Source organism: Ictalurus punctatus, chromosome 10, assembly GCF_001660625.3.
Source record: "Ictalurus punctatus breed USDA103 chromosome 10, Coco_2.0, whole genome shotgun sequence".
Taxonomy (NCBI): domain Eukaryota; kingdom Metazoa; phylum Chordata; class Actinopteri; order Siluriformes; family Ictaluridae; genus Ictalurus; species Ictalurus punctatus.
In genome coordinates, this window is record NC_030425.2 from 21,702,501 (window position 1) to 21,722,500 (window position 20,000).

A 20,000-nucleotide genomic window follows, 5' to 3' on the forward strand; every position below is an offset into this window, starting at 1 on the left:
CTCCGCCCTACGTAGCGCTTTTTGACCAATAGGGGGCTGTTTTAGGATTTGGCCAACGTTGTGCGCGAACACAGTGCTTCTCTTCTTCAATACAGTTACTGACATTGAACGCGTCGCAGCTCATGTGAACGGCTTTCTGTTCTCAACTAGAGCCTCTTTCTGCACTGAACAATACGAGTCCTGCTGTTGTTTTGTTTTTGCTTTTGTTTTTGTTCTCGGGCTTTTGTTTCGTGATTAAATGGACCTTCACGCCCTTCACACATCCTGAGACAAGAGGAGGTGAGACTCGGATCATCATTAACACTGTCTAAATCTAATGGCGTAGTTCAAATAATTGACACTGTCTTATATAAAATGCTACAGTTTGATCTCAGTTCAGTTCCACTGTAGATTTGAAGGAGTGGTCCAGGAAGCCTGTAACAGTACCCTGTATAAACCACTGCAGGTGACTAAAGCTGCGTTCACTCGAAACTCAGTTTGTGAACTTTAGTGAACATCCAGTTGTCGGACATTCATACCGTTTTTGTAAGGGATTTGTTCTATTAATACTAATAAATGAAGTTCTTGGAGCAGATTAGACTTCCGTGGCACGGAGAAAAATTAAGTAGTTTTCACAGCGTGACGTCACATGGACATACAATGAATTAACGAATTCTAATGGTTTGTACTACAAATACCATTACAAACCATCAGCTAACCATTGAAACCATTACCATTATTGGTCCTAAATGGTATCCACTAGAGATCACATGCCGTGTGTGTGTGTATATGTATATATGTGTGTGTGTGTGTGTGTGTATATATATATATATATATATATATATATATATATATATATATATAAATAAATATCTCAGTCAACCATAACTTTAAAACTCCTGACAGTGAATGACGTTGAAATTGTGATGGCTAGACGACTGGGTCAGAGCATCTCCAAAACAGGTCTTGTGTGGTGTTCCCAGTATGCAGTGCTTAGTACCTACCAAAAGTGGTTCAAGGAAGGACAACCAGTGAACTGGCGACAGAGACATGAGTGCCCAAGGCTCATTGATGCATGTAGGGAGTGATGTAAAAGATGTTTTCTTTTACACTACGTGGATGGCTGGGTGTGTGTGCGTTGCTTACCTGGGGAGGAGATGGCACCAAGATGCATTATGGGAAGAAGGCAAGGCAGCAGAGGCAGTGTGATGCTCTGGGCAATGTTTTGCTGGGAAACCTTTGGTCCTGGCATTCATGTAGGTGTTACTTTGACACGTACCACCTACCTAAACATTGTTGGAGACCAAATACACCCCTTCATGGCAACGGTATTCTCTAATGGCAGTGGCCTCATTCAGCAGGATAATGCGCCCTGCCACACTGCAAAAATTGTTCAGGAATGGTTTAAGGAACATGACAAAGAGATCAAGGTGTTGACATATTCCCCAGATCTCTCTCTCTCTCTCTCTCTCTCTCTCTCTCTATATATATATATATATATATATATATATATATATATATATATATATATATATATATATATATATATATATATATATAAATATATTATTTTAATAAGTATTGCTTGCAACCATAACATATACAAAAATATATGTTATGGTTGCAAGCAATACTTATTAAAATAACTTGATAAAATTGGAAAGATGCCATCAACTAATTTACCCATAATATATGAATATCCGTTTCAAAAGTGACCTGTTATATAATTTCAGTGTTAAAATACAGAATTTGTTGACACAATTAACCTGACAGTATCAGTGCAGTGTAGCTCTGTACTTCCTGATGATTAAAAAAAAAAATTCTGTTATGATTGTTGCTATGACAACTGATGTCATGTGACTGCTGTGGTCATTCTTGGCTCAGAGACAAAAGTCAACATTTTTTGAGTAATCCATTGAGGAAAGGAATGAAATATTATTATTGGCAAAACTTATTTTTTAAAAATTACTACATTAAGTCAAAATTGCATAGGAAATGTATAAGGGTTATTTTGACCTCCTTTATGAAGACTTGTAGTAGTGATATGAAAATGTAACCTTTTCCCAACCCTGTGAAATATTAAAAAAAAGAAAATTTCATTGATGATTGTCAGAAACAAGTTTCTTAAGGCTTACATGGAATATCAAAAAAATATGTGCTTATATTGATCAAATATTTCAAAAACCACATCCTTCGTGGTCAATTTGACCCGCTTTATCCATTCTAGGGTTGAGAGCCAATAATTAAATGACCGTTAGGGCAGTAGGAAGGCCTGAAAAGCAGATGTGTTTTAAGGTATGAGATAAAGATATCAAGTGTTGGAACTGTTATGTCATGAGATTAATCAGATTTGTGGAGTAACTCTCGAGAAGCTGTAGTATTCCAGTGATGAAATAGTGAGAAAAGCAGTTGTTGAAGACCTAAAGGTGGGCTGGTGGAGAAAGAAGATCAGAGAGGAGCCAACTTGATTGAGGGCTTTATGTAATACAAAGGATATAGTAGTTCAAGTATGGCACAAACTTAGCTTTCTGAGTTTTTGCGCATTTCATCAAACATTTACTTGATGGTCAAAAAGGGACTTGGAGATGAACAACAGTATCCTCTGACATCTTCTTAAATGATCATGTACTGCTGAGTGCCATTCATTTTATAATTTATTTTGCTTTACTATTCCTATTTTGCTTGTATTTCCTCATTTGTAAGTCGCTTTGGATAAAAGTGTCTGCTAAATGAGTACATGTAAATGTATTGCAAATGAATGTTATGCCAAGCAGATTATTTCACAATCCAAAGCCACAGATGGTTCAAGTTTTAGCTCTTTCCCAATCTCCGAGCACACCTGAACAAAAACACCTGGTTCAGGTGTGTTGTGCTCTTTGAGAAACATTGTGGACTGTCTCGGTGTATGTGAGGGTGAAATATGGGACTTTTGTATGTGGTATTATCTGGTGAATGAATGAAGGACATCAGGTTTCTGTCTTTGGGAGCATGTGTGAGGTGTGAACAGGGTTGGGAAAGTTACTTAAAAAATGTATTCTGTTACAGTTACAAAGTACTTCATAAAAAATGCAATCAGTAGCGTAATCCATGTATCACAATACGAAAGTAATGTAATCTGATTATTTTTGGATTACTTCAAGGACACATGTAAATAAAGTCAAGAGGAATGCAATATGATCTAAAATACTTTTATTTAGAGCTTATTTTAGAGCTTAAAATCATGTTCAATGTTTGGATTTGCTTTAATAAAATAAAATAATTAAAAAAGTAGATCACTGTCCCTGATGCAGGTGACATTACGTCACAAAAGCTACCGTGACCATATATATGTATAGGATGAGCAAAATTGGTTTCACTCTGCCCACGTTTTACATTTTTTCCTTCATTCTTTTGAATGTCCATGAATAAAAATATTGGATGCGCCGAGTGAACCTTCTGCCTTCATCATGGATGTTGATTCGACTCAGGACAGCTTCATTTTCTGCTATTGTCAAGCAACTGTTTGACGCCGTACACGACGTTTCACCTTCGAGTGTTTGCTGAGAGTAGGCTAATGTTTGAGAGGCAGGAATTTGAATAATAGTTGCTGCAAGCCTTTTATAATCAACCGATTGGTGTGTGAGAATTGGTGCTTAGGTATGAAGTCTGGTTAACACTGATAGATATTAGCAAGTTGATGCAGTCATAAAGAAAGTTCAGTTTATGTGCAACATCCTTTTTTTGTGTCCAGAATGGCCCTGAAGGAAGTGAAATTCTAAACAGCCACCAGCTTGTCAACCACCCTCTTTAACACCGCCAACAGAATGTCTTTTTAAAGTACTAAAATATGCAAAGTAAAAGTCTGTGACCAGGACAGAACAAAACACTGCATCAGCCCAATAAAAGCTACAGTAGAATCTTGAAGCTTGATCTTTGTTCTGACTAGTTATATAACCGTAACTTTTTCCACTTAAACTGTCTACTATTATTCTTTTTATTGGGCAGGGAATTATGGTTTTTATAGAGGATAGAACCTTTTAGTGTTGTTTAATCATTCATTCATCTTCAGTAACTGCTTTATCTTGGTCACAGTCATGGTGGATCCTAAGTCTATTCCATGAACATTGGGTGTAAGATGGGAATGCACTCTGAAAGGCATGCCAGTTCATTTCAGGGACCCACGCATACACACTCATTTACATATAGGGACAATCTTAGAATAGCCAATCCACCTACTAACATGTTTTTGGGAGGTGAGTGGAAACTGGAGAACCCAGAGAAAATCCCAGACACAAGGAGCACGTGCACAGAAACTCCACAGAGACAGTAACCCGAGCTCAGGATTAAACTTTCTTTTATTTTATAGCTGTACTTTAGAAATGGAGAAAAGAAAGTTATAAAGTAAGGTACAAGAAGTAAGGTACAATAGATATTGCTGCAGCAGCACAAAAACAGAAGCATGTACTTGCATTTGGCCCAGCCAAAATATTAAATAATTACTTTAATTAATTTTAAGAATGTTTTTGTTCCCCATGAAACTGCAATAAATGCCAAGGATTTATAAATATGCATTAATATGCAACTTGGAAACACCCCCTTCTGCCACTCGAATAACTAGATGGATAATTAACAGCTAATAACCTACACTATATAGCCAAAAATATGTGGACACCTGACCATCACACCCATATGTTCTTGTTGTACATCACATTCCATATTTAGTCCATCCTTTGCTGTTTTAAGAACCTCCACTCTTCTGAGAAGGCTTTCCACTAGATATTGGCTGTGTGGACTTATGTTCATTCAGCCACAGAGCATTAGTGAAGTCAGGCACTGATGTTGGGAGAGTAGGCCTGGGGGTGCGGTCGGGATTCCAGTTCATCCTAAAGGTGTTCAGAGGGGTTGATGTCAGGACGCTGTGCAGGCCACTCGAGTTCTTCTACATCACCCGTGACAAGCCATGTCTTCATGGAGCTCGCTTTGTGTGCAGGGACATTGTCATGCTGGAACATGTTTGGGCTCCTTAGGTCCAGTGCAGAGAAGTTGTAATGCTATAATAGACCAAAACATTCCTGACAATTCTGTACTTACATCTTTGTGGCAACAATTTGCGGAAGAACCACATATGCATGTGGTGGTCAGGTGTCCACAAACTTTTGGCCATATAGTGTAGCTTACATTTGTCATAGTTAGACATAAATAAGATTGTCTTTTCATAATGATATCTGATTTCTGTAACAGTAGCGATCCCTGACCAAATACATATATGGTATATTCCCTAAGTGTTATTTTTTCATCACTAGCTCCTAGTATGCAAGTTCTGTGGGTAACACAGAAAAAATTCAAGCAGCCACATGCATGTTCTTCAAAAATTTGCATAAAGCGGTTTGGACAATTTCGTGACAAACTGAGCTCCAACGCACAGCTTCCTGAATCAGGAGTTAGCCAATGAAAACCATTCGGGTAGACTGCCAGTCAAAATTTGGACACACCTACTTATGCTTTCTGCTGTTTTAGAATAATAATAATGAGTCTGGTGTACTTTTAAATGAATATTGTACCTCAAAATATTTACTTATCTAATGATGAATGAAAACTAATGGGTTCATATTAGCTCAATCATTAATGTAAGGAATAAAACACGGCAGGGTGTGCTGTTATAGAAAAATAATCAACGATGCGGTGGTGAAGCTGAGTTACTGCTACCACCATGAAGTCGATCATTTTCCCTTTACAGCATATCTGAAAGTGTTTTATTCCTCTTATACCACAGCAATTTGCCAATGCTAAGAATTTTTATTTTGTAAAAAATGAAACGCAGTACTTTTTAACCATTTATAATTACATTTAGCATTGTGTAACATCTGCCAGACAAGCTCCTCTTATCACATATGTTAACAGCTATAACCAGTTGTTCCTTCACCAGCCTCTCTGTCTCCCCTCTCTTGAAGTCCGTAAGACAAAAAAAAGCAGCTTGTCATGTTACCAAAATCCTGTAAAGCACAAACCCCTCTGTCAGAAAACATAAAGGAACTGGATGGTCTGCTATACAAATTCCATTTGTTATGACAAAAACAGTAATTTATTAGAATGAGGACATTAATATAAACCTGTGATTTTACTGTCAGAGCTGCTGCTATAGAGAATTACACTACATCTTCTGACCAATCAGAATCAAGAATTCAGCAGTGCTGTGGAGTAGAAATATTAACTTGCCTTCACTGACATGGTGTACACATTTTCAGGGCTGCCCTTTAAAGGCCTCTGTTTTCCTCTAGGCTGTTGTCGTGCAGTGGGACGATGGGTTTTGGAGAGGAACTGTGGTGCCATCAGGGTCATGCTGCTCTACTGCGGCTGCAGGACTCTGAGCTGCGGCTCATGGAGATGATGAAAAAGTGGATGACCCAAAGAGCCAAGAGCGACCGCGAGTTCTCTGCTCAGCTGCATCAGATGGCGGCCATGGTGGAGAAAGTGGAAGGCCCTCAGCCTGGAGGAGGCTTGGATTACATCAGCCACCTCCATAAGGTACCTGTATGGACGTGTCCCTGCTGGACTTCATTCAATCTAGCATATTATCTGTGTATTATGGGCTAATGAGCTGAGGGTAAACCTACACCAGGGCTGCCATTCACTGGCTCAGTTCACACTAATTGCTATTTCAGATTCCATATTCTGCTGAACAAGTGTGAGCTTATTGAATTTTGCTGTCTCTGGGAAGTTATTGAAAGGTTGCTCAATTAAGAAGCGCTGTGCTTCAGTACGTCTCCAATGCCCCGAGCTGTGTTCTGAGCCAAGGATGCAAAAGCAATGCTGATTATTCACGTCAGGATGTTTTAGTGACTGCTGAGATTCTTGTGGGGTTTTTGTTGTTGTTGTTGTTGTTGTTGTTGCAGTCTATTTCATCATATTGAGAAGAGCAGGCAGGGAAAACAAATCTTTCCCAGGTGTTTAGCTGATGTTCTGACAGCTTTTCCCAGCCATGATTATGTAGCAGTAATGTGCTGTTTTCTTCAGAGCCCTTGTCAGAAGCACTCACTGTGTCCTTAGACACATAGACATAGTGAAACTTACCTACAGCTTCCAGTGTATGCATCACGCAAAAGACCTTTCATCCAATGCACACTTGGGTGATTGGGGGAAAGTCATGACCGATGTTGAGATGTATACATATCATGACAACATATACTGACACACTTTCAGTGCATGTCAGAATTTCTGTCATAAAGAAGGTAACAGACATTAACAATCTTAATTTCCCATCAACAGATTTTATTTGGCTTATATTCTACATTTTCATATGCCGTATTAGATAATCAATATTTAAAGTGTCCTTGTGCTCAGGTGTGAATCTCAAATGTTTTCCTCTATTTAGATTGTACAGATAAGGTAAGGTCTTAGGTAAGTTTGCTAACATGTCGTTAAATGACTCAAATTGAGATACTGAATTCAGTATCTAATGGAATTTAAAAAATTATAATTTTTTTACTAGTTAGCTGGATATCTAGTTAAATGTTAGTCTGCAAAAAATGATATCTTAGCAAGTGATGGTAAGCAAATATCTCTAATATTTCTGATTCAGTCTTGCTGATTACAAGCATTTGATTTTTATAAAAAAGTAAAGTTATTTGCCCAAAAAGACCAGTTCAAGCACATATGTTATACCCTATAATATCTACTTATCATAATCTCATAATGAGGCACGTGTGCGTGGAGATTGCATGTTCTCTGTGTGCTTCGGGGGTTTCCATCTGGTTTCCTTCCCCACTCCAAGGACGAGTTCTAGGCTCATTCGCATTATGAAATTATCCGTAGTGTGTGAATGGGTGTGTGAATGTGTGTGAAATTATGCCCTGCAATGGGTTGGCACCCCGTCCAGGGTGTCCCCCGCCTTGTGTCCCGAGTCTCCTTGGATAGGCTTCAGGCTCTCGGTGTAGGGTAAACGGTATAGAAAATGGATGGATGAATGGAATTTCATAATGGAAAAATAATGAATACATTCAAGAATATTCCAGATATTTTCACTTTTTTTGGTACAGTTGTACAGTTTCAGTAAGCAGTGTCAGTATGCGCTGTCTTTCTCTGAACTTATGTTGAAATGTCATCACTTCCCCATTTTTGATGAACAAATGACTTCTGTTTGGAGTCGGTCTGAGGTTCAGTTACAGTCATGTGTCCTCTCACTTTATCATAATAGGATAATCACACACTGTCAAAAGGTTAAGTGAGCGGAAGGGGTTTGGATTACATAAGAACCTGAGGGCATTTGCCATTATGCTCATGCATATTCATAGATTTGTGTATTCCTTTTAAAGGTAAAGGTGTAGGGATGCTTTCACGTGATTTGAGTAGTGCCTTAAAACGTATTCTATGATTTTAATGGATCACATGTAGACTTTCATATGTACTATATGGTGTAGGCATGCCTGCTGATCATTAAATCTCTCCAACAGTCGTGTAACGTGATGGTGAGCGAGACGGAGAACCTGAGTCGGATCCTCCGTAAGCACTCTGAAGACCTGATGGTGGGTCCGCTTAGCAAACTCACGCTTCTAATCAGAGACAAACAGCAACTAAAGAAGACGTACAGCGAGCAGTGGAGCCACCTCAACCAGGAGCTATGCAGGGTCAGCACCACAAACACACGAATTTTCATCTGGTGTATATAAAATCTAACAGTGTATAACAATATGTGAGAAGGCGGGACGTATTTTTCTCTTTGCATCAGTGTATGAGCTGCACTTTTTATGCACCTTTGGTTGTTGGTACTTAAAGATGGTATATAAAGATGTGTGCAGAGACTGTGACATCATGCCACAGTGCAGGAGTTTTCAATCCCAGTCCTATGTTTTTCCTACTAAACACATCTGACTTGACTCATGAACGGCTTGATGATGGCTGACGTAATGTTTTGGTGCAGGGAAAACACATGTGCAGCACACGGGGTCACAAGATTGGAATGGAGAACTATATGAGCTTATCCAAATGAACTGGAAAGCAAAGTGTTTGTTAATTCATGGAACATTAAACAAAATGGATGATAACATATTAACAGTGAAAAATAGAAAGGACAAGGGAACAGAAATATATAGCATAAGGGAGGATATTGGAGTGTTTAAGTGATGATAAAGCATTGCTGTGTCTCTGACACATCAGGGTTGTCCTTCAGCGTGATTTTCTCTACATTTATGGCATTTGGTAGACACCCTTTCCTGAGATGCATTTTTTCATTTATATCACTGAGCAGTTGAGGGATAAGGGCCTTGCTCAAGGGCCAAGTAGTGGCAGCTTAGCAGTGCTAGGATTTGATCTCACGAACTTCTGATTTAGTCATCCAACACAACACCTTAAAGCCTCTAAAATCTCTGCATGAGATTAATTTTAACTGAAAGAAATATTTTTGTCATTGCAGTGTGTCACATCATTGTATTACTGGAGGGCCATTGCCACCCTGAAGTTTTTCAAGAACAGTGCATCCTGTCTTGTTTTATTCCTCATATACCAGTTTTAGAATGGCCACAAAACTAGTTAATTCCAGTTATCACTAATATTATAACATCTATAAACAATCCTTCCCTCACTAGCTTCTCTTTTTTTATCTTCCTCTCTCTCATGAAGTCAGTAAGACAACATAATGTAGCTTGTCATGTTACCAAGAAAATGCAAATTCCTCTATCCTATAGTGGAAAACCTAAAGTTACATCTTTGACCATTACAAATCACTGACACTGAAGACACCTTCCAAAAAATTCTTAAAAAATTTTTTTTTAAAAAAACCCTGCAGTGATTACTTGTTTTTTTTTTTTTTTTTTTTTTTTTTTTAAATCCATTTATGTGGAGCATCCACCATGCAAGTCTCTGCAAATGAGTTGTTACTATAGAAATGATAATGTATTAGAACAAGAGCGTTAATATACAGTAAACCTCCTTATGGCTGGCACTGCTGTCACAGCGACTGTTAAAGAAAATTATTTAACACTTTCTAACCAATCAGAATGGAAACAGTGCTGTGCTATAGTATAAAATAATGGATCAGTGCTACACAGTAAAGAAGAAGAAAAAATACTAGATAATAGAATACTAGTAACAGTGCACTAACGATCTGGATTTTGATTGTTAAAAGTCATAAAAATCTTATTCATAGGTAATGCATCCAGATCTGATTTACATCAGTGCCAAATATACCACATTTGTCCCCTCAATAATGCAGCCAATAGACAGGCAACTTGAGTGCAGTGAAAATGAAATGGAAAAGTGCAGCAGCAATTGTCTATTTTCTATCTCCAGGCCACTTTAATAGGGCAGGAAGGGAACTAGGCTGTGTTTCCATAATGAAAGCACAAAAAACGCACATGGAAGTGAAAAAACCGTGGTGGAATTTGTTACGTGAAACAGAAAGGGGATCTGGCCAGAGTATACAGGTGGACAGAAAGTCAGAGTTGGAGATTTTGCACTTTGTAAAACCAGAATCGTGTCTTAAAAGGCAGACTGCACTAAACCATTATCTGTAGGCAATTAAATGGGATTAAAACATCTAGTATCTAGTACAGGTGGGTATAAAAATATTTGGGCATCTACATCAGATTATTTTCTGTTAAATATACCTTAAGGTCTTACAGTTGTTGTTTTGTGTGTGTGTGGAACCAAGCCCAACAGCACCCGCAATGGTTGTAGGAAAAATACACAGAATGGTAGGAAGAATCAAGTCTGCAGCTGATTTATTTCTAGCCGAGACTGTTCATGCAGCGTATCAGTGACTTTCAGTATCAGTAACAGTCAGTATCAGTGACTGTTGGATGATTACACAAAATGAAACGCTGCCTACATCTGATTTCCGTTTGGGCTTATATTTTTTAGCCCATTTCGCTGACACGTTCGCAACTTGTCATCAAAGGTAGTTGAGAATGCAAATGTGAAATACAATCATGGGTGTGTAATAAATGCCCATAGAGGAAAAACTAAAAGAGGAAAAACTAAATGAATCCAGTAGAGCATTAGACTTCCGTCTCCTATTTAATATATCATGACCAGCTGTCACTGGATTAAAGCTATGCTTACAATATTTACGATTATTGAAATTCAAGCTTCAAGATGAATATAAAGCACAATTGGACAGGTACTTTTTCAAGAAACGGTTCCTTTTTAAGCTGTCTAGTGGATTAACAAAAAACATGGTTGGGGTTCCTAAGTGGCCCTTGCTGACATTGTCTTTGCATGCTAGTGTGACCACATAAAGTAGTTTGCGCTTTGTTCATAATGAAAGGGAGAAGTTCACCGATAATTACTGCAGGTTGAGGTATAAGCCTGCACGTCAAGTTTCTACTTGTTGTACTGCTGCTAAAGTTCTCTCAAAGTTTTTGGGATGCCATTAAGTAACCTGTTTAAATTGTGCAGAAGAATGTCTTCCATTTCTCTGACAGGCGATGAACTAAAATCCACAAGTGGAGCCACAAGGCAGGCGTGAGTTCCTTCTTCACAGATATGTGAAAAGTCCATAGATCCTTCATCATCACAGTGACACCTGGCAGTGTTTTCAGGTCTGAACAGTTGGCTCTTTAGAGATCAGTATCGGTGGATTTCTAGAAAAAATGTGAAAATACCAAACAGTGTACGTTTGTACTAAACTGACATGCAAGACTCAGATCTTTTGTGAACGATCTTTTTTTTTGTCTGTTGTATCTTACCTCAATAGTGTGAGAGAAAATGAGAGCTATTAAGGCCACACTTATAGACATGTAGGCCTGGAGATAAAAAGCCATATTTATTTACTACCTGCTTTGTCATAGGACACCTGCTTGTTTTTTCTGTATTTATTTTTTAGGTTGAACAGATCCTGGATATAAAGTTTCCGTTACTATTCCTGCCTATGATTAGTCATTTGTTTGTCTTTTAGACTTCTGCATTTGATGCTTTTGACTTCCTTCTGGGAAGTGATTAAAGGAATCATGAATCTTTGGTGCTTTTGGCAAATTTAACTTGGCAGCTAGTTAGCACAACTGGATTATTGGTAGTAAGGCTCATTTCTTGTTTAATTTACCAAATGTTAAAACTCATAATGGAGCTAGCAACTGTCAGTAGCTTCCATATACAGAAGGGTCAATTTATTAATAAGCTATTTCAGGTGTATGAGGATCCTTAACTAACAGCATAGTGTAATATGAATTTGCTCTATTTTTGACCCTCTTTACACCAAAATTATGTATCCTGATAAGATTTTCCTTACACACATTTACATTTGTAGTCAAACCAGATCTCTTATATTAATATGCAAATCAGATTTCATTCATAATAATAACAATAATAATCATTATTAGTATTATTATTTATAAGTATTATTTATAATAATAATACTTATTAATAATAATAATTTCATTTACTGTGCACTTTTTTCATACCCAAATCGCTACAAAAACAGGAAACAAAGATAAAATACAAAAATAGAGACATAATACAATACAAGAAGACAAATGTAAAACAAACAATAATTAACTCGGCACACTATTGAGAAAAAAAAATCTAGTTCAAATTAATCAGTATAAGCTATTTTAAAAATATGGGTTTTTTTTTTTAGTTTTTTGTTTTTTTAAAACCCAAACATTTTCTTAAAACTGCTTAATGTGGGAGCACTTCTGACTGTAAAATGAAGTGCATTCCATAGCTTAGGGGCTGCAAAAGAAAAAGCTCTCACCCATAGATTTTAGTCTACAAAGAGGCTGCTGAAGAGTGAGAGACTCAGCTGAACGGAGAGAACGAGAAGGCGTGTACAGAGTAACCAAGTCACAAATATAAGAAGGGGCCATTCCATGTACAGCTATATATGTTGGAGTGAGAGTTTTAAAATCAACACGTGATTGAACCGGAAGCCAATGCAAATTACAAAGCACGCCAGTAATGTGCTGACTTGAAGGAGCGTAAGTGAGAATATGTGCTGCTGAATTCTTGATGTACTGTAGTTGTTTTATATATTTTGCAGATAGGCCAATAAAAAGCACATTACAGTAATCAATCCTTGAAGTAATAAATGTATGAAATAAGCTTTTCAGCGTCATGTAATGAGAGGAAAGGCCTAATCCTAGAAATATTTCTGAGGTGGTAGAATGCAGATTTTGAGATAGATAGATAGATAGATAGATAGATAGATAGATAATTTTATTTGTCCTCAAAGAGGAAATTTGTTTCCACCATGGGTGTGTAGAAAAACATAAACACAACACCACCATACATATTAACCATCAAAAACAATCACAGACATAGAGGGGAGAAAGGGACAAAAAGAAAACATCAGGATCATACAACAAATGTCAGAGCATAAGTTGGCATCACAATAGCTAATTACCTATGTGTTTAATTCTCGTATAGCCATAGGAACAAAACTCCTACCATAGCTGGCCTTTCTGCACATGGTCAGTCTATACCTGCGGCCAGAAGGTAGGGGGTTGAAATATTGATAAAGTGGGTGGTCTGGCTCATTTAAAATTTTATGTGCCTTCCAGAGCATATATGAAATGACACAGTCCAATAAATTGAGGGTGGGAATACCAATCATTTTTCACGTTTAATTAGTTATCTTCAAGAGTTTGTTCTTATTGGTAACGGTTAGCATATGGAAAAAACAAATGGCACCATACATAAGAACTGGCTCAATAATACTTCGATACAGAAGTAGAAGCAGACTAGGCTGAACAGAGATACTCTTAATATGTGCATCCAGTCTTAAGTGAGCGTCAAAAACAGCACCATGGTTACAAGCTTGCGAAGATGGCAATGCCAAACTGTTATCCAAGGTTAAATTCTAATTTCGACCTTTATGAGTAGATGCTGGTGTGCCAACAAGAAGTACCTCTGTTTTGGAACAATTCCATTAAAAAATATCATGGTGCATCCATAATTTGATTTCTAGACCATATTTCTTAATAATTTGTCCTAGGGGAAGCATATAAATACTGAAAAGTATAGGACCCAGGACAGACCCCTGAGGAACACCATGACAGACCTGTCCAATATCAGATTTGTTGTTTCCCAGGACAGCAAACTGGGAACGATCAGTAATCCACAAACTTCCTGAATTGCTCCTTGTTTTATCCAGAATTGTGTGTGTGTGTGTGTGTGTGTGTGTTTTTGTAAATTTGGGAGCAACAGACTATGCGCGTTACAGTTTGAGATGTAGTATTTATATACAAATGTAGTTTGGAAAGATGGACACATTGCTAAATTACAAAACTCAAACTTCTTGAAGTGATTTTAATGATAAGCATTTACACTTTCATTTGATGTTGATAACAAGTCTGTACAGGATTTCGATTACGGTTGTTGCGGCCAAAAATGCTGGATTTTGGTGTGGGTTATCTCAAAATTTTAATTTTAATGTATTTTTTCTTTTTTATGGAAAACTACTTGAATTGGTGAAATTGCAACTGCACAAAATCGTTTTGCACGCTCTTTCACAGTGATGTTTGTTGGTAAATGAGATCTTTTAGCTGTACTTGTGTTCGATGCACGTGAATCAAAGAGGACTTTGGCTAAATGCACGTTGTGATAACGTCATATGATGTATCTTGGCCCAAATCTGTAGAAAATCTGCGGTAATACTTAAAAATTGCAAACTCCTCAGAATATTGTGGAGTTTGCTTGATTTTGCGTTAATTTCTGCGATCGCGAAATTCTCGAGGGACTGGACAATCTCTGTCAAGATATAATCCTGATAATCAAGACACAGGAAATGCCCAGTTAAACACACAGCCCTTGGTGTCACGGCTCAATTTAAACTGCTTGGTCAAACAACCAGATGCATTTAAGCTTGGTAACTGAAAGTCAAGGGGTACTTCTGTGTTAAACTGTCTACTAAAACTCAATGGAGGAATGTGTAAAAATCTGTGTTCAAAGGGATTTAGGTAGAAGGTGTAGCTTGCAACTGATTAAATTTGCGTAGTTTAAGCGGGTCAGCAATTCTGAGATTTTGAATGCAGGTTAGTGTGAATTCAGCTTAAATGAACACGACAGTCCTTTGACCCGTGTGTGTCATACTTGCACTTGTCCAAGCCCGCATCGCTCCACTTTTGTGACTTTTCTTATGTGTTTCTTTCTCTGGATCTAGACTCAGAGATGCCCTTTCAAGCATGGTTTCTTGAAAATAAAATAAAAAATAATGCACCTCCTATTTGTATCTGTATTTGTATAAGTTTAGAACACAGTATATGTTCAATCCAAATAATTCATCCTTATTAAGCATTTTTGGAAGGAGTCTCCAGTGTCCGCACTTTGAACCTGTGAGAGGTAAAGCTGTAACTTTAGGTTTTCTAATATAGGATTATGCATGGTAGAGAACTTGGTTACACTTCTCTGTATCAAGACACGCTGTGTTGGTTGTCTTATAAGCTTCAAGAGAGAGAAAAAAAAGAGGCCGGCGAGGGAATGAACGTTTATAGCTGCTCTAATGTTAGTGATAACAGGAACATACCAATGAATGAATGAATGAAAAGTATGATGTGTTGTTCTTTAATTAATAATAAATGTTACTGTAGTATAAGACAGGGTGGTGTGTTGGTGGCCAGACACAAGCACAGTTACCGTTACCACCCTGAAGTGTATTATTTTGCTTTATTATTATTATTATTACAGCACAACGTATTATGTTTTTATTTAATAAACATGTATATTTATTGCAGGCTGTGAGATACAAGGTAATTCTGTTTTCCGAGTTTAACTTGGAAACAGCTATCTTGCAAACTCAAATGTGATGCAGAATATGGTCTTTTAGGTGTTGTTTTTCTTTTACGGTAAACCGGCTTTGCAGGGCACTACCTTGGATGCCTTTCATCTTGAAATCTGTAAAAACCACAATGATTCACACTTCCTGCTCACTTCTTTGTATGACCATTCTAAATCATTGCGTGCCTATCTAATTGATTTTCTCCTCTTGCCCTGTTGTGGAAGGTTAGGTCACCCAAACTGAGTTGGACCGCCTGAAGGCTAGTTACAAGCAGCTGGTGCGGGACGTAAGCCAGGCCAAGAAGAAATATCAGGAGGCGAGTAAAGGTAGGGTACATCGTTGTTTCTCATTTCCCTTTGCAGCCTTGGCTTCCTTCACTTCCACTCTGAATGCCAAATGCTATGCAAATAGCAAACAAATGCCCAGAGCTCTCACTTACAATTAGAGAAACTGCTTTTGTTCAGAGCACAAAATCTGGAAATGATGAGAGTGTAATTAAACCAAACACAACCCTCCATTTTAACAAGCTTGTAGCTGTCATTAAGGGTGTCACATACTCCGCACATCATATCTCATTTGTATGTTTTCATGTTAATGTTTTGAATTGTGAAAATAGCCCAGAACTTTCAGGTTCTTTCTCTAAGCATGTCTGCATTTCTCTGTGTCACGTCTAGACAAAGATCGTGAGAAAGCCAAGGAGCGCTACATCAAAGCCACATTGAAACTTCATGAACACCACAACGAGTATGTGCTGGCGGTGAAAGCGGCTCAGGTGCATCATCAGCAGCACTTTGGCCGGAGCCAGCCGGGGCTGCTTACAGCTCTGCAGACGCTGCAGGAGGAGATGGTGCTCATTCTGTGAGTCAAAACACAATGTTTACATTTGCAGCTGTGCTAGCGCTATCGTCGTCCTAGTTCTAATTTAAATCACGTTTATAGAGGCAAAGGTAAGATCTTGCGATGCAGTCCGTACAGGATTTCACAGATTTTTTTTGTGTGATTGTTGCAGACAAAAATGCTCAATTTTACTGCAGGTTTTTTTTCAAACTTTGTGATGCAGCTTGCAAAGTTTTTTGTGCTGATCTGTGGAAAACTACCGTAATTTCCGGACTATAAGCCGCTACTTTTTTCACACGCTTTGAACACTGCGGCTCACAGTGGTTCAAATTAAATCAAATGCACTCACACTAAATTCTTCAGATCAGTGATTTTGCGCTTCATGCACACACCCTCATCATGGAAAACACACGAAGAAATGCATATGATGCAGCTTTCAAGTTAAAGGCGATCGATCTGGCTGTTGAAGAAGGAAATAGCATGCGAAGAGCAACTTTTGCTCCAGTCTGCCAGTGGATCCTAACAGCGTGGAGCAGTGTCATAAAATCTACCATCACCAGCGGGTTTCGAAAGGCTGGACTGCTGCCTGATGAAGAGGACAGCACAAGCTCAAGGGCGATTTTGCCTAGAGACGTAAGTGACATTGAGAGCGACAACGAAAGAGAGACTGAGGAAGTGTGTGACGAAGTGCCGGTAATTCTGAGGCTGTTCAATTCCGACACTGAAGAAGACGACTTTAGTGGTTTTAGTGCGCAGGAGGAAGATGAAGATAGCGATCAATGACTTTTCCTGGTAGGCAACTGTATTTTTATTTTTTTTTAACCAACCGTGTTACAGGCACTGTTCGGAAAAATGCATTTACGGTACGTATTTAATTAAAAGTTTTTAAAAAAATCTTTGTGTAACATCTTTCTGTGTAAATATCTCATGTTACAACGTGGACACCTGCGGCTTATAGACAAGTGCGGCCTATATATGTACAAAAAAATTTTTCTTTTTAAAGTTAGTGGGTGCGGCTTATATTCAGGTGCGCTCAATAGTCCGAAAATTACGGTACTTGGATTTGTGGAATTGCAATTACACTGAATTGTTTTGCACAGTCTTTCACAGTGATTTTTGTTGGTAAATGAGACCTTATAGCTTTACTGATGATCGATGCACGTGAACCAAAGAGAGCTTTGGCTGAATGCGCATTTTGATGATGTCACATGCTGCATCTTGGCCCAAATCTGCGGTAATTTATAAAAACGGCAAGGTCCTCAGAATATTGCAGAGTTTGCTTGGTTTTGCATTCATTTCTGTGATCACAGAGTCCTAGAGGGACTGTGCAGTCATGCTTCTTGCTGTCTGTCTAGGTGTGCTAATTTTATTTATTAGTTCTACCATTTTCTCCATAGAAGCTACATGAATGCTGTGTGAGTAGAGACATGAATAGTCACAGAGGGATTTGGGATAATGGGTATTAGGTCTTATTCTTGATGTCACATCGGTTAAACTTTAGATTTTAGATAAAGTTATTGAAGCCATGTGATACTAAATACCTATTTATATTATATATTTATATTAGATGTAAAGTGAAAGTAAGGTAAGGACTCATAAAAACCAGATTAAAATACAGTAACAAAGTAACTGTTACTCCATACCTACATTAAAAAATATATATTTTTCCTATTTTTTCACATGACCTATTGCTTTTGTATTTACTATATTATCTACTATTCCATATAATATATATACGCATGGTGGCTTAGTGATTAGTACTTTTGCCTCACACGTCCAGGGTTGAGGGTTCGATTCCTTCCGGCCCTGTGTGTGTTTCCTCCCCAGTCCAAAGACATTCATTGTAGGCTGATTGGCATGTCCAAATTGACCGTAGTGTATGAATGGGTGTGTGAATGTGCCCTGCGACGGATTGGCAGTCCATCCAGGGTGTACCCTGCCTTGTGCCCCATGCCCCCTGGGATAGACTCCAGGCGACCCTGTGTAGGCTAAGCGGTACAGAAAATGGATGGATGGATGCATTTTGACATTCAGCAAATATATTTGGAATTTCTTTGCTAAAACATCACACATCTTTTCAGTGTATTTCTTTCATATAAAATATTTACTATATATTAATACCATACAGTAAACAATCGATTATAGTATCAGTTTAAAAACCCTTTTGAGTGTGATAATGTTCTCTTTAGCTGCCGTACACATCATACAGGCCTGTTCATAAAGAAACATGCACCTTATGTGTAAGACCTTCGGTCTTTGTGAGGATAAACGTGCATTATGCTTGAGAATGATGCTTAGGGGGAATTTACTGTGGCTGTGAATGATAGCCATGTTTCACAACAGATATTCCACATTTCACAACTCATGTTTGTACTGACGTTTTTCACTTTTGCTTTGGCCAAGCTGTTGAAATACAAAGAAGTACACAAAGCTCTTAAAATGATTAAGGTTGCAAAATTCTCATGACAACCCCTTCAAACTTCTGCTATTTTTCTTTGTGACAGTGTGTCGTTAGCTCACTGTCTCCCATAAGCCCAGGAAAAATGAGAAGTGGTCTCTGCATGTGTCTGAGACTCCTTAATGAGCAAAGTTGTGATTTCCCCCCCCCACAGGAAGGAGATTCTGCAGGAGTATTTTGACCTGTCCAGTCTGCTCCAGGATGAAGTGGTATGTGTTCATAATGAGATGGCCAGTGCCCTCAAATCCATCGAACCACACCGAGAGTATGAAAGCTTCATTCAGCAGAACAGGTAGAGCTTTGTTCTGCTCTCTGAGTTCCTCTGTTTACTGTAAATTTATTCAGCAGGACTAGTCAACCTTCACCAATTAGAAACTTGGTTCAATGTTCAATTTGTACTGTTTTCAAAGCTGTTTTCTAGTCAGGGGTTTTTCACTTCATTGTTAAGGACTGATAACAAATAGGCTTATAAAATAATGTTTGAGTGTGTACATGATATACTAGTATTTGTACAGCATTAGGGTTTTCATTCGGGATAGGGTTTTTGTGGTCAAATAAAAAAAAGTTTGAAACATGGCAAATTTTAAATAATCCTTTTTAAATGGACTAAAAGCATTTTCATACTTTTCATAGTACTGCAAGTAGTAAAGCTTTACTTGTGTATAAATTGAAGGCACAAGCCTTCAATGCAAGTCTTGATGGTGCCATCAAGTGAAAATGGCCAAACGTCAAAGAAAAGACAGTTGGTGGTGTATATATGGTGGTGTGCCAAGTAGTTTGTATTGGTTTCCAAGGTTGGTATTGGTCACAATGACAATACTGTCCCAAAATAAAACCATCAGACTACAACAGACAAATGAGACATGGTTGAAACCAACAGGGACATAAAGCCAGAACACGTGCAGAGACTAGAATTGGAACAGAACCAAAATGAAAACAAAAACATTAAAGCCACGACACTCTCATATTAATGGTTACTGACATTAACTTGATGTTTTCACTGGACATTCTTCTTGATATAATGTGCTACTATAGACAGTG

The 20,000-nt window shown here is 38.1% G+C and overlaps 1 protein-coding gene across 2 annotated transcripts in view; it reads left to right on the plus strand.

The window, feature by feature from the left end:
• The first annotated feature begins 50 nt into the window (after positions 1–50).
• fes (FES proto-oncogene, tyrosine kinase) overlaps positions 51–20,000 on the plus strand; it is a 45,855-nt gene continuing 25,905 nt past the window's right edge. For both annotated transcript variants that reach the window (XM_017478388.3, XM_017478389.3), the window contains exons 1-6: positions 51–279; positions 6,237–6,483; positions 8,409–8,582; positions 15,894–15,990; positions 16,339–16,522; positions 19,114–19,251. In XM_017478388.3, coding sequence (XP_017333877.1) covers positions 6,259–6,483; positions 8,409–8,582; positions 15,894–15,990; positions 16,339–16,522; positions 19,114–19,251 — 818 coding nt within the window. In that variant the 5' untranslated portion in view covers positions 51–279; positions 6,237–6,258. The remainder of the gene's footprint in view (positions 280–6,236; positions 6,484–8,408; positions 8,583–15,893; positions 15,991–16,338; positions 16,523–19,113; positions 19,252–20,000) is intronic.